The sequence below is a fragment of the Anser brachyrhynchus genome, assembly GCF_964034855.1.
Source record: "Anser brachyrhynchus genome assembly, chromosome: 27".
NCBI classification, from domain to species: Eukaryota; Metazoa; Chordata; class Aves; order Anseriformes; family Anatidae; genus Anser; species Anser brachyrhynchus.
Window position 1 is genome coordinate 4,444,704 of NC_137720.1, and position 13,897 is coordinate 4,458,600.

At 65.7% G+C, this 13,897-nt stretch overlaps 1 protein-coding gene across 8 annotated transcripts in view; it reads right to left on the minus strand.

The window, feature by feature from the left end:
• Positions 1-1,222: 1,222 nt before the first annotated feature.
• NAV1 (neuron navigator 1) overlaps positions 1,223-13,897 on the minus strand; it is a 66,867-nt gene continuing 54,192 nt past the window's right edge. For 4 of the 8 annotated variants that reach the window (XM_080569027.1, XM_080569022.1, XM_080569021.1 and 1 more), the window contains 20 exons: positions 13,272-13,442; positions 12,775-12,827; positions 12,560-12,583; positions 12,384-12,461; positions 12,060-12,143; positions 11,805-11,916; positions 11,154-11,275; positions 9,195-9,391; positions 8,948-9,110; positions 8,644-8,818; positions 8,346-8,443; positions 8,133-8,228; positions 7,829-7,988; positions 7,482-7,717; positions 7,237-7,406; positions 6,961-7,032; positions 6,475-6,671; positions 5,838-5,956; positions 5,425-5,622; positions 1,223-4,844 (listed from right to left, as the gene is read on the minus strand). In XM_080569027.1, coding sequence (XP_080425153.1) covers positions 4,749-4,844; positions 5,425-5,622; positions 5,838-5,956; positions 6,475-6,671; positions 6,961-7,032; positions 7,237-7,406; positions 7,482-7,717; positions 7,829-7,988; positions 8,133-8,228; positions 8,346-8,443; positions 8,644-8,818; positions 8,948-9,110; positions 9,195-9,391; positions 11,154-11,275; positions 11,805-11,916; positions 12,060-12,143; positions 12,384-12,461; positions 12,560-12,583; positions 12,775-12,827; positions 13,272-13,442 — 2,621 coding nt within the window. In that variant the 3' untranslated portion in view covers positions 1,223-4,748. The remainder of the gene's footprint in view (positions 4,845-5,424; positions 5,623-5,837; positions 5,957-6,474; positions 6,672-6,960; positions 7,033-7,236; positions 7,407-7,481; positions 7,718-7,828; positions 7,989-8,132; positions 8,229-8,345; positions 8,444-8,643; positions 8,819-8,947; positions 9,111-9,194; positions 9,392-11,153; positions 11,276-11,804; positions 11,917-12,059; positions 12,144-12,383; positions 12,462-12,559; positions 12,584-12,774; positions 12,828-13,271; positions 13,443-13,897) is intronic. The other 4 variants (XM_080569024.1, XM_080569023.1, XM_080569025.1 and 1 more) reach the window with 3 other exon arrangements.

Genomic DNA, 13,897 nt, shown 5'->3' on the forward strand with positions numbered 1-13,897 from the left:
TGCCTATAGGGGGTGCTGTGCCTATGGGGGATGCTGTGCCTGTAGGGGTGGTGCTGTGCCTATAGGGGGTGTGCCGTGCCTATAGGGGTGGTGCAGTGCCTATAGGGGAGGTGCTGTGCCTATAGGGGGTGCTGTGCCTGTAGGGGTGGTGCAGTGCCTATAGGGGAGGTGCTGTGCCTATAGGGGATGGTGTGCTTCTAGGGGTGGTGCTGTGCCTATAGGGGGTGCTGCAGTGCTTAGAGGGGTGCTGTGCCTATATGGGGTGTGCTGGGCCTATAGGGGTGGTGCAGTGCCTGTAGGGGGTGCTGTGCCTATAGGGGGTGCTGTGCCTGTAGGGGTGCTGTGCCTATATGAGTGGTGCTGTGCCTATAGGGGGTGCCGTGCCTATAGGGGTGGTGCAGTGCCCAGCTCTCTGGGCTGGGGTCAGCATTGCACCCAGTGGGGTCAGGACTGCACCCAGTGGGGTCAGGACCGCACCCAGTCGTTACCTCCCCTGCAGTCGCCCTCCCCTAACGAGCTCCGGCCGGTGGGAAGCGCCCTGTAACTCGTCACCGTCCCGGGGTGAATGAAGGGCTCCTGGAGCAGCCGCCCCTGCTCCTGCATCGCTCTGCGGAGTGGAAACCAGCTCTGAGGGGAGGACCGGGCCTCCTCTCCCCGCAGCTGGGGCTGTGCAGCCTCCCCTGGGGGGGTCCTTGCCCCCCGCCTCAGGGCCGAGCACCGTGCTGCTGCTGGGGGGACACCACCCCACCCCTGTCCCCCTGCGCTGGCGATGGGTGGCCGGAATCCATGGCAGGAGCATCCGTCCCCATCGTGTCCCCATCGTGTCCCCTCGGACGGGGAGCTGGGGACCAGTCCCAGCAGGGTGGAAGGGGCCCAGCACAGACGCCCGCCCGCCGCGAGCCCCCTGCACACCCTGGCTAAGGTCTGCCCGTCCGCCCCCCAGGGGGATGCGTCCCCCCCCAGCATCCTGCAAATCTGCGAGGATTCCCCCCCCCAGGAGCATTTCTGCACACCCCAGGACTTCACAGGAGCGCAGCCTTCTTCTAAAAGGGGTCCCCGTCCGACAAAACCGCTCCCAGCACCCCGCAAACCCGCCACGATTTCAAACCAGGGGCGTTTTTACAAAGCCCCACCCTTGGGTTTTGCGGGGACAGGGGTAACCGTGCGGCAGTACGAACGGGCCCGTCCTTCCCACCCCGCGCAGGGACACAGGACGAGCAGCCAGGCGGTACAGGAGATAACTTTATTGAATCCAATGGTGTTAGACAGACGACCGAGAAGAGACATGCCGGTTGGTGCGGGCAGCGTGGGCAGCAGGAGCTGACTTGGTGCAGGGCTGGATTTGTTTCTGTCCTTCGTAATATCCTCAAGCCTTTTCCTGGCTTCCTTTTGGACTTGAAAATTTCTTTAAGTAAAAAGAACGAATTGTGGAAAGAGTCCAGATGGTGTTTGTTCCCTCTGATTGTTCCCGCAGCTATGTACAACGTAGGGTTGGGTTCCAACATCAGGTATAAAATGGAGCGAGTTTACAAACTTCGAAGAGGCAAGGAAAAAGCAAAGACAGACAGGCGAGAGCAGTAGAAATCCGGACCAAAATCTTAAAGAGAAATTTAAAAAGTGCTATAAAACCCCTCGGCAGGAACACCATGCAGTTAAGAAACACAAAACCCAGTCAGTTACACAGATCATCTAAAACAGGAATTTGTCCATTTTCGTCTTTTATTTAATTAAAAAAAGGTTGTTGTTTCGTTTTTCTTTTTTTTAATAGAAAAAAGCTAAAATTGTAAGGTTCAGGCCACCGGGCAGCAGCAGCTCGAGGGGGCAGGAGGGGGAGGCGCCGGCAGCCGCCAGCTCCAGCCCCTCGGGAGGGCTCCTGGCGCTCCGAGGGGCCGGGGGTACCTTTGGGGTGACGGGCACCCTCGGCACGGTGGGCACCCTTAGGGACAACAGGCACCTTTGGGGGTGACGGGCACCCCTGGGGCTCCGGGGGATGCCTCAGTGCAATGCTCAGCCCCGTTGGGCCAGGCACCGGTAGCCCCGGGGGACGCTCGGTCCCCAGCGCCCCCCATGGCTGCCACGCTTGGGGACGGGGGGTGCGCGGTGTAAGCCAGGAGGAGCCATCGGGGCCTGTCCCCTTCAGTTGGGGAGCCCCAGGGATAGCCCCCCCCCACCACACACCATCCTCGGGGCATCGCCCATCCCACAGCGCTGAAATGGGCTGACGGCAGGGCTTGGGATTCCTCCTGGCGTACACCAAGGTTTGTCCCTCACCCCAGCACGCAGCGGCTGAGGTTATGGGGCAGTGCCAGGCGGGGAAGGATGGGGCAAACCCATGGGAAAGGGGCTGGGGGCACCCAGGTGTGTGGCCCCAGGTGAGCCGGTGATGGGGACGGTTGGTTTGATGGTTTGGTGGCTCCGTGGGGGTCAAGAACACCATGCCCCGGACACCATGCAAAACAGGGGGGATGAATCGACCCCTTACACCGCGGGGCTCCTCAGGGCACCCAGGAGGTGGCACCCAAAGGTGCTTCGTGCCCTGTCCTGCCTCAGGCACGGGAGCCCCGAGGAGGGCGAGCAGGGCTGGAGGGGAGCGCGGGTCCCCAGCGCCGGCCTCGAGCGACTGCTGAGCCGGTGTCTCGTACAATCAGAAAAGAAGTCAGCACAGCACAGTTATCACAGAGTACAAAAAAACGGAAAGACGCGCAGGGCCGGGCCCCACCAACTCACGCAGGGCGTTCGACTACGGATCTATTTACAGCGAGAGTCCTCAGCCGACGGCGGCAACACAAGAGAAGGCAAACGAAAAGCCCTAGCGTCCAAGCCAGCGTGGGGAGGGACAGCCCTGTGCAGAGGGGCCGGGCTGGCCGGCCCTCGGGGGGGGCCGGGGGGCTGCGAGGTGGCGGCGGGGAGGCTGTCGGACAGACGGAGAAGTGAGCACCATGGGGCGCGCGCGCCGCGGCCCGGATGCGCGGGGCGGCGAGGCGAGGCGCGCCGGGCGAGAGAGCACCAAGGGCAGCGGTGGTGGCCGCCGGCGAGGGGCACCGGGGGGGGGCCAGGCAGGGCCTGGGAGGAGATGGCCGCCTCGCAGGGTGGCGAGGTGTCCCCAAAGGCCACGCACAAGGAGGGGGTGGGAGCAGGACAGGGTGGACAGCGCGGCCCTGGGGCCACCTCTCCCCGAAAGGGGTCCGAGGAGAGGGGGTCCCAAGCGCTGTGCTCCCCTCGGCCCGGTGGTGGGACCATGGGGAGGGGGACGGGGCTGCGGAGCCCAGGGGGGCCGCAGGCAGCAGCCCTGGAGCATCCTCAGGGATGTGCAAATAAAGGGCATGAAGCCAGCGGCCCCGGCTGGGCTGGGCTCACCCCAGTGCCGCGGTGCTGTCCCAGCCCAGCCGGCTTTAGGGACACAGTGAGAGGACACCGCCCCTGGGGCAGGCTGTGACCCTGCCAGCCCCAGCCCCGCGTGCCCCCTTCCCACACGGCACAGGGATTAAGGCAGTGCGGCGGGAGCATCGCCTGTGACGTTGCACCTTGGGGCCAAGAGGACGCGTGGCCCCAGCTGGGTGTCCCCAGAGCACCGGTGCAGGGACCGGAGCGGGCGCTGCCGGGCCCGAGGGCGCAGGCTGGCACCTGGGGGCCACCAAACCCCAACAGGGCCTGGGGGGATCTGGGGGCACGGGGACAACCCTGGGCACAGCCTGCCACCCTGTGCCACCCCGCCAGGCAACAGGGGGCAGGTAGGGGCAGTCTGTGCCCCCCAGCACAGCAGCACCGCGGGTGCAGGGGTGGGGATGTCCCTTAGCATCCCAGCCAGGTGGGACACCTGGTCCCCAGGGCCAGACCCTGCCTTGTGCTTTTGGGGAGGGGGGCTGCCAGGCAAGGGGGGTGCTCCGGGAGCATCCCGCTGCCACCGGCTGCCAGGTCCCGTCCCAGCCCAGCTGCGAGGCTGCAGGAAGTGGATTCAGGGACTGGAGGTTGTCCAGTGAGCACCAGTTTTGTAACGGAGGTGGTTGGAGTGGTGGAACCGACGGCTGCAAAAGAAAGCAAAAGGAAGGGGAGCTGCTCGCGGGGAAGGGAGGGGCACCGGGCCACGGGCAGGGAGAGAAAAGAAGAACAAGAACAAAAAAGGGACCAAAGCAAAGTCTGGACTCGGCCAAAGAAAAGGGAAGGAAGGGGTGTGGGGGGGAAATAAAATAAAATAACCAAAGCAGGGTTTATTGGGCTGTCCGGGTCGCAGCGGCTGCCATGCAGGTTAAACAGGGAACGTACAAAGGTAGCAGCGGAGCCGCGCTGCTCCTCGCTCAGAGCGAGGCGGGCGCTTCCCCCCGGCAGCGGTCCCTCGGCGCCTGCCCTCGGCCGCGCGCTGGCCGGACAGAGGGACGCGGCCCAGCTCCGGCCCAGGCGGCTCCCGCGGGGTCCCTGCCCCACGCAGGGGCCTTCCTGCGGCTCGGCGGAGCGGGGGCTTGGTCCCAGCGGGTCAGCCCGGCCCCGAAGCCCGAGCGTTTGCAACAGACAGAAAAACCAAGAAGAGAAACCAGGATCCTCCTACCCCCGGCCTGGGGAGGGGAAACGGCACCTCGCGCTCTCCCGCGGGTGAGCCGAGCTTCCCCACGCTCCGCGAAGGACGTGCGGAGCCCCAGTCCTCTCCGCTCGCTCGCCAGCCCCAGCCCCGCGCTCCAGGCTACCAGAGGAGAAGGAGAGCAGCCCGGCGGCTGGCGGCGGCTCCCCTGCGCCTGGGCCGGCATGTCCGTGCCTCACAGAGTCGACTGCAGGTCGGGATCCACCATGGTCTCACGGTCCGGAGACTCGATGTAGTTGGCGGCTTCCTGGAGCTTCAGCAGCATGGCCATCTGCGGGGAGAGGCGCGTGGCACCCAGCCCGACGGGGACAGGGGGTCCTGGGCAAGGGCCACCCAGCCCTCCTTGCCCTCCCAAACCGACCACAGCCTAAGAAACTCTCCTAGAGGGGAGAGGAATGCCCAGAGATGTTGCAAATCCTTCCCCGTCACCAGGATCTGGACTCGAGGGATGCTTAAAGCTCTGCGTGCCGAAGCACCGGGGCCTGACCCCCTGCACTGCAGCAGCCGGCAGCACCTGGGGCTGCCCGCTGTCCTCTGGCAGCCTCTCCCCGTGACACACAGGGACACACACGTGTGTGAGCCCCCTTCGTGTGTGCCTGCGTGGGGCTGGGATGGCTCCTGCAGCACCGGGTCATGCCTGCTCGCCGGCACTGCGGTGTGCCTCGCGGCGCAGCATTCCCCCTGGTGCCACCACCCGGGGCCCGCTGCTCCTCCCAGGAGCACAGAACGTTTCTGCCTCACAAGTTGGGGATTTTTACACCAAAAAGTAACCGGGAAAGCAATGCACAGCCCCGTCCTGTTCTCCTCCAACCAACGCCACCCGGCCCCTTCCCGGCGCAGCACGGCCATACCAGGGGGTCCGCGTCCAGGGAGCTGGGCGTCGTGTCCTTGACGGTGCGCTCCTCGGGAGGGGACACGGTGCTGTGGGGCCCGATGGTGGGCGGGGGCAGGTGGTACAGCTTGGACTGGTCCTGCTGCGCTGACGGCCAGGGCAGGGTGTCCCGCACCCACTCCACGGGGTCCTCCCAGGCCGCCTTCTGCCCGTGGACCTGCGGGCAGGGAGCGAGCGTCAGCCGCGGCTTCAGCACGCGCCAAAACTGGCAGCGGTCAGGGTAGGGAGCAACTGGGGCGTCACCTGCACCCCAAATCCCTGCGCCTCCCCTCTCCCCACCCTGTTGTCTGCTAAGACAGGGCGTCCCCAAGTGCCACCAGTTCCAGGCCGAGCCCTGCTTTGCGTCCCCGTCTGCCAGGTAGCGCTGGGTACCTTGAGCCCATCTTTCGCTCCCTCCTGCAGGTAGGGGATGATGGAGTTATTCCACAGGTCGATGAACCAAGTCCGGAAATCCTCAATTCCAATGGGGCAGGACAGGAAGAAGCAGGGACCTGCAGAGGAAGGCAGAGAGCAAAGATGGGTACTGGGTGCCCCAGCTCCAGCCCCCAGCCCCACGCCAGCCCAGCGGGGAGGCCGCACAGGAGACCCCCGTGGGCTTCACCCATCCTGGGAGCAGCACCTGGGCAGTGCCTGCCCAACAAACACGGGCAGAAAGTAAGATCCCAGGCCAGGAACGGGGCTACTAAGGTCAACCCAGCCCCAAAAGCGTGTGAGGCAATGCCACACCTGCCTGGGAAAACACAGCAAAACCGCACCCGAGGAAGGGTGCCAATAAAACTGGCAACCTTGGTCTAAACCACAGTGAGAGCTCCCACAGGCAGGGGGACAAACGCCACCCAAATGAGCAATGTTTGTGCCCGTCACCCCCCAGCTTCTGTTTGTGTGGGGCTGGGGGACACGAGGCAGGGTCTTGGCTCCTCCGGCTGCTTTGGGACAGTTTTGCCCCAGTCCCATGGGGGCTCCCGCGGCTCCCGGCAGCGCGAGGCAGAAGAGAGAGGCCAGTCCGTACCGATGAGGAAGTCGGAGGTGCTGTGTTTCTCCAGAAAGGTGTGCAAGTGGTACCAGAGCTTGGGCACCCAGTCCAGCACGCGCAGCAGCTCCTCCTTGTTGGCATTGACGTCCGTGTCCGACTCCAGCAGCTTCCGCCGCAGGTAGCGCACCAGGAAGCCGTTGGCTGGCTCCACGTTGTTGGAGAAGGTCAGCATCCTGGGGGGAGACCCGAGCGCTCAGGGCTGGGTCTCTCCACAAGAAGCCCAACTCCCCGGCACCCTCCCCAGGGTCCCTGCACCTTTAGGGGACCTCCTAGCACCCCTACGCTGCCTGTGCCCAGGGCTGGGGACTTCAGACCCTTGCGGGATGGCAGGGACAGGCCCGGGGCTCGGTCCTCATCAGGGTCCCCAGTCACAGCATGTGTCCCTGGGACTGCCCGGGGGCAAAAGCGATGCCCCCTGGCCTCCCCAGCCCCACAGGGACGCTTGCCAGAGATGATCCATACCTAAAGCTGAGGTGGAGGCCGTGGTTCGGAGTCATCTTCACGGGCTGGTTGGTGGTCCCAATGATGTAGGGGCTGAGGGAGAGACGGAGAGAGACAGGAACCATGAGGAAAAGCACCCTGCATCGCTCCCACCCGCAGCAGAGCCGGTCTGAGCACAGCGAACACACAGGGCCGTGCAGCCAACTCTCCAGGAGCCCCGGGATCGCGCTGAGAGCAGCGGGGAGCGTGCGCGTGCCCAGGAGGCCGTGCCGGAGGGGGACACCACGGGGCTCTCACCATTTGTGGTACTTGCAGGTGAGCGCGCCGTTGACGAGCTCGCTGATGGAGCCCGCCTCGCTGAGGTCGTCCAGGAGGATCACCAGCGGCACGTCCGCCGTGCCCGTCTCCCGGTCGATCTGGTTGGCCAGGTTGGAGAGGTACAGCTGCAGGTCCTGCAACCAACGGAGCTGGGCGTCACGCGTGGGACCACGGCGTCAGCACCAGTACCGCCGGGGACGGTCTCAGCTGCTGCGCGCCCTCACCTTGCAGGACTGCTGGTGCATGTTGAAGGTGCTGACGATGCCCTCGGTGACGTCCCGGCCCGAGCGCTCCACCAGGTACTCGGCCAGGCGGTTGGTCAGGTAAGTCTTGCCCGTGCCGCTGGGTCCCGAGAGGATGAGCCGCCGGTGCTTCAGCAGGAGGCTGATGTAATGCTGCATCATGGGCTTGGGGATGAGCGTCTCGAACACCAGGCTGTCCACGCACTTCTCCTTCAAGCCTGCAGGCAGGGGAGGGCTGTGAGGGTCCCGCTCGTGCTCCGTGCCACCACGAGACAGAGGGAGGACAGGACAGCAATGGAGCCCAGCCGGCAGCCTCTCTGCCCACTGACCTTTGAGCGTCACCACAATGCTGGTCATGCCCCGGCGGCACAGCGGCAGCTCCGGCGGCTCCGTGTCCAGGACCCGCTTGATGTGGCTGATGCTGTAGCCATAGACAGACTCGGTGCTGAGCCCCAGCGTGGAGGCAGGATCCATCTTGGTGATGTAATCCTGCGGGGACAAGGAGAGGGCTGTCAGGAGGCAAACAGTGCTCAGCAGCTGATTGAGCTCCTGGTAAGGACCAGGCCAGGGAGCGTCAGGAAGAGGGGAGCAGTGACAAAGATGTTCTCAAAAGAGATGTCGGGATGCTCCTACCTTGAAGACCTGGCAGACAGCCTCATCCAGCATCTTCCAGTCCACCTTCCCGCTCACCTTGGTCCAGCCCAGGAAAAACTCCTGTTGCTTGAGGTCCTAGGAGCCAAGGCAGAGGTGTGCAGAGTGAGAGCACTGCATCCAGCCCCAGAGACACATCCCCTGCCCCTCATCCAGCACCACGGTGCTGGGGCACGTCGGGCTCCCCACGCTTACCCCCTTGATGATGTGCTGGGGCGGCATGCGCACCACGATCCTCAGCGTCAGCTCGTCCTTCTGGGTGCCGGCACTGACGGCGTCCATGGGGGACACATCTGGGGACGGAGCAGAGTCAGGCCGTGCCAGCAGGGCGAGCAGAGCCACGGGGCCTGACCATGCCCTGCCTGAGCTGATCGGGACACAGGCAGCACAGCAGGTCCCCGTGCACAGCCGGCTCCCAGTGCAGGGCAGCATGCTCCCACCGTCTGTTCTGGGCACCCCCCCACACGTCCGTGTCCCTCCCTGCCACCCCTACCTGTGTCCGCCAGGCTGGGGCTGAAGGCATGGCCGAGGGCGAGGCCCAGCGAGCGCCGCGGCGAAGAGGAGGCCGAAGTGCTCGTGACGTGGCCGGGAAGGGATCCCGGCACTGCCGAGGGCCCCGGAGCCACTTTGAGCCGGTCGTTCTCGGCCTTCAGGAGATCCACCTCCAGCTGGGGGAGAACCGCGGGGCGGCCCAGGGTGAGCAGCTGGATGCCAGCAGCACCCCAGCGCCAGCCCGGGGCTGCGGCACGGCTCCGGGGACACGAGGACCACAGGCCCTGAGGTGCAGCTGCCCTCACCTGCATGTTGTGCATGGTCTCCCGCAGCTGCTCCAGCTGGTGGGCCGAGTTGAGGGCCTCCAAGCGGATGTCCGTCAGCTTCATCTCCTTCTCCCACAGCTCTGACCGCAGCTCCGACACCTCCTTCTTCTCCGGCTCGCCCTCGCTGTGGGCCTGGAAGAGCCTGTGCCGGGGAGAGAGCGCGGCGTGCTCAGGGCTGGGGCAGGCACCCCGAGACCCCGCACCCAACCTTCCCTGCCCCACGCACTCAGCCGTGTCGATGCCCACGGAGGAGGACGTGGAGGACTTGATGGAGGGCGAGGCGGTCTCCGTGGAGCCGTGCTGCAGCTTGGGGGAGGACGGGGCAGACGAGTCCGGCGTGGCAATCTCCTCGATGTCCGAGTAGGACGAGGCCGACTTGGGCCCCTTCTTGATGCTGAAGGCCTTGTTGAAGGAGCTTCGCAGCTACAGGAGACAAAAATGCTCGTTACGGACAGCCAGACAGCGCAGCCTCGCAAACACAGGCCTGGCCCAGGCCCCACCGACGGTCTGAGCCGGGACCTGCAGCACCACAACCATCGCTGAGGCACCCGTGGCTCCCCACCACCACCCCAGGAGGCACCGCTGTGACTCCACACCAACCGGCCCCACTAAGCAGGACCCGTGTCCTGGCCAGGCTCCCCCCAGGCCTGCTCCCAAGCCAGCACCCACACGGGGCACTGGGGGACGGCACCAGCGCCCTGCTCCATCGGGAAGGGGCGACTCCATCCTCGCGGTCACCCCACCGCAAGCACCCCAGCGAGAAGGGCTTTGGGAACAGAGCTGGGGGCCTGGGGACGCACCCCAAGGCTCTCCTCTCCGTCCTTCTGGAGGGGTAGGGGGCCAAACGGCCTGCAGGAAGGGTGCGGGGGCTTGGCAGGCGACCCGGCCGGGCATGCAGCATGCACACAGCGCACAGCACACACACAGCAGCAGGCGGGCGAGCGCGAGGCCGGGGAGAGCTGACGGACACCGCACAGGGGCCAAACCGGGCCTGGGTCCTGCTTACGCAGCCCCACCGCCAGGACTCTGGAGCTCACGGCACGTCCCCTGGAGCGCCCAGGTCTGCTCCAAGGGGAGGCGGGGGGAAAAAGAGGATGGAGAGCAGGCAGGATCTGGCCCATCTCCCACAGGCACTGCTGGGCAGGCTGGGCTGGGGCATCCCCCAAAAGTGAAAATACCGCATTTCAGTTAAAATAAAAATAAAAATAAAAAGAACAAGCTGAGCATCTGGCTCTGCTGACAGCAGGAGAGCAGGGGAGCATTGGGACCTGCATGGGTCCCAAAGGGGACAGTGACTCAGCCCCATTGGCAGTTCTGGGGCCACCCCAGATGGGTGCCCAGCGTGGCAGCACCGCGCCACGGTGCCACAGGCCAGGCTGCAGCGGGGTCCCTGTCCCCTGCGTGGGGCTGCCCTCAGATCTGGCTACGAGTCAGGAAAACACCTGCTTGCCCTAGGCAAGAATGGGGGAAAAATCCATCCATGGGACCAGTCCCCATCCATGGGTCCGGTCCCCATCTGAGCCCTCCCTGCTGCCCAGGTGGTTCAGCACCTCCGCATGGGTGCGTGTTTTGACCCCAACACCAAAAGGAAGCAGCCAAGGCGTGCGTGGCACAGGGCCCCGGGGCGGCCGTGCTAGGGATCAGTGCCAGTGGGACGGATGGGATGGTTCGGGTCACGAGCGCCGTGCCGTGAAATGGAGCGAGCGCCCTGGGCAGGCGCAGCATGGGGTGGAGGGGACGGTGTAGGACTTACCTCATACACCTGGAAAAAAAGGGTTGAGGTCAGCATAGGGGGAAGAGAAACAGAACAAAGCAAGACTTAATCACGCGTCCAGCTCGGGGCTGCCTGGCCGGGTGTTTGCAGAGCCCCAGGCCCGCACCCCGTGCTGCCAGCGCCTGCGGGGGCTGAAGGGAGACGCGTGGGAGACACCACAAGGGAGCAGGCGTGCGGGACAAGGGCTGGAAAACTCCCAGGGGAGCTGGAGGAGTCCTGGCCCCAGTCAGCACAAGACAAATCCAGGGTGGCTGCACACTCCTCGGCAGTGCTGTCCCCAGGGGACAGAGGGAACCAAGACCGTGAGGCCAAGACGGACCGAGTGGGGCTGGCTCATGGGGCTGAGCCCGGCCAGGCTCTGCCAGCGGCTCCCCATGCCCCCTCCTCCTGCCAACGGCCTGCCCAACCCACCCAGCTCTTCTTCTTCTTCTTCTTGGCGTCTGCGTCCTTGCTGCTGCCGATGCTGGAGTGGCTGGTGATGCTGTTGAGGCTGGAGATGCTGTCGGAGGAGTTCTGCCGCTTGATGCGCAGCTCTGGGGCCGGCGAGAGAAGCCAGGGAGCGGGGAGAGACCAGGAACGGAGCGATCAGCAAACTGTGCCCGTCCCAGTGCCACAGCCCCCCCGAGCTCCCCCCAGCCCACCCTGCGATCCCTCCCTTCTCCCCTGGGCCCAGCCGAACCCCGCAGCCGTCAGAGCCTCCTGGTAAGGAGGATCCCAGGGGAACAAAGCCAAGATCAGCAGCCAGAAACACTGAAGTGGCAAAGAGCCCGACGAGGAGATGCCTGGGGGAGGACAAACATCCCATCCCCTACGCACCAGCATCGAGACGTGCCGTGCTGACAGCCCTGGCTGTGTGCAACCCAGGTTTCGGATGCTCAGGGGTCCCAGGCAAGGAAGGGCTGCGGCCCCAAACCCCGAACACCTTGCAAGAGCCAGGGATGCCCCAGGGCCCTGTGTCAGCCCCGAGCAGGATTCAGGCAGGGCTGCAAACCCCCCCAGCGGGGACTGATGAGTTCGTTGCTCCCCAGGGCCCGGCAGAAGGGCTGCAGCACCATGCCGTACCTTTGGGCGCGACTTCGGTGCCATTCAGAGCGCCCTGGATCACGGCTTGGGCCTCCGAGTTCTTCTTCTTCAGGAAGTCGATGGTCTCCCGCAGGTCCAGCAGCTCCGTGTCCTGCAGGAGCAGAGCCGGGAGCCGTGGAGCGTGTCCCAATGGTGGGGGGGACGCCCCGAGAGCTCCCGGGGGCACCCCCAGGTCCACCCCACGTATCCCCCAGCCCCGCGAGCACCCTCCCGGTGCCTCCCCACGGCACCCACCTTCTCCTCAGCAGTCTCGGCCAGGTGCCGCAGGCGGGACGTCATGCTCACCAGGCTCTGCTCAAAAGCTGCCACCAGGTTGGCCTGGGAGAGACGGAGAGATGGGTGAGCACCCGCAGCCCCGAGCCGCTCAGCACAGGACGCAGAGCTTGGAGAGGGGATTTCTCCTGGGGCAGGGGAGCCAGCGCCAGGGAGAGAGGTGGAGCCCAGAGCAGGGACCACCGCAGGCTGGCCCCGGGGTGCTCCCGAGGGAACCCAAATCTCCTGTGGGTGTGGGTGAGCACCAGCCCCACGCGTCCCCCATGGGATCCCGCAGGGACTCACGTTAGCAGACAGCTGGGACGTCAGGGTGGCCACCTTCTCCTGCGAGGACTCCAGCTCGCGGCGCAGCTTGCGGATTTGCTGCGGGAAGAGAACAACGGGGGTGAGAGGGGTCGGGCACTCGCCCCGGCTGCGGCGGCAAGGTGGGGACCAGGCGGCAGCGATGGGCACGGGCTCACCTCGGACTGCATCTTCTCCTCAGCCTGGCAGCGCGAGGGCAGAGAGAGACAGACAGAGGCGGGCAGTCAGGAGGGTAGCGAGGCACGGCCAGGCTCAGCGCGGGGCGGAGGACATGCACAGAGCCCCCCCGCACAGCTCAGCGCCCCCGTTCCCACCCGGGCCCCCCCAGCCCGCAGCCATGCACGAGGCGGTGCAGCCCGGCGGCGGCTCTTACGGAGGAGTAGGTGGAGGACGCGCTGGAGGCCAGGGACAGCACCGATCCGTGAACTGCAACAGAATAAAACCCGTCAGGAGGCTGAGCGCTCCTGGGGCCACAGGGGCTATGCGGGGACCCGGGGGAGGCGGACACAGGGACGGTGGCTGCAGGGCACTGCTCGCTCCTCAGCACTCGGCCGGCAGCCTCCGCGTCCTGGCAGGGCTGCGTGGGGAGCACCCACGGCTCTGCCCGAGCCTGGGGCTCTGCCACTCTTCCTAGGTCTCCTGTCCCTGGTGCCAAGGACACCGGGCACTGCTGGACACCCACTACGGCTCAAACCTGCCCACCAGCACCTGGGGGTCAGGAGGTCCGCACGGGGCCGATGCCGGCGCAAAGGAGGTTGCCCCCCGCAGCACTGATGTCGAGCCCCTCCAGCAGTGCCCAGAAATAGGGACGAGGATCCGGGGAGCCTCGCCGCCCCCCAGGGAGCCCCCTCAGCCCGGGCACGCTCTCACCGTCGTCCACAGGGTCCCGGAAAGAGCCCGAGCGGATCATGCCCTTGGGTTTGTCTGCCAGGGAGAGGGTGCTGCCCATCTGGGAGGTGCTGTACAGCTCAAAGGTGGAGTCGTGGGTGGGGATGCTGTTGGAGCGGGTGATCCGCGGGGTGGTGGCGGCAGTGGGGCTCACTGCAAGGAGAAGGAGGGGGAGAGGCAGGGTCAGAGCGGCACCGGCACGCAGCCGGGCCTGGGGATCGGGGTGGGGGCAAGAGGGGCTGGGAGCGGTCCGTGGAAGGCAGGGTGGGGAAAGGAAGCAGGGATCACGGTCCCAAAGCAGAGCCACGGGAGGAAAGCTAAAAAGCAGGTTTACACAGGGACCTGGACACCTGCACCCGAGGCAAAGTCTTCCGGTGAGCACAGAGCTGAGAAGGAAATCCGTCACCCTGGGGCAAAGCTTGTGCCACCGTGCAGGAGCCCATCACCTCCGGGAGCAAGGGGGAAGCACCCCATCACCTGCTGCCAGCCCCAACCCCTCTGCCTGAGTCCCCAAACCCTGCAGGAACGTGTAGGACCCAGGAAGAACAAGGCAGGGCTTCACTTTGCTCTCTGGGCACCCCCAGAGGAGAGGAGAACTGCGGGCAGAG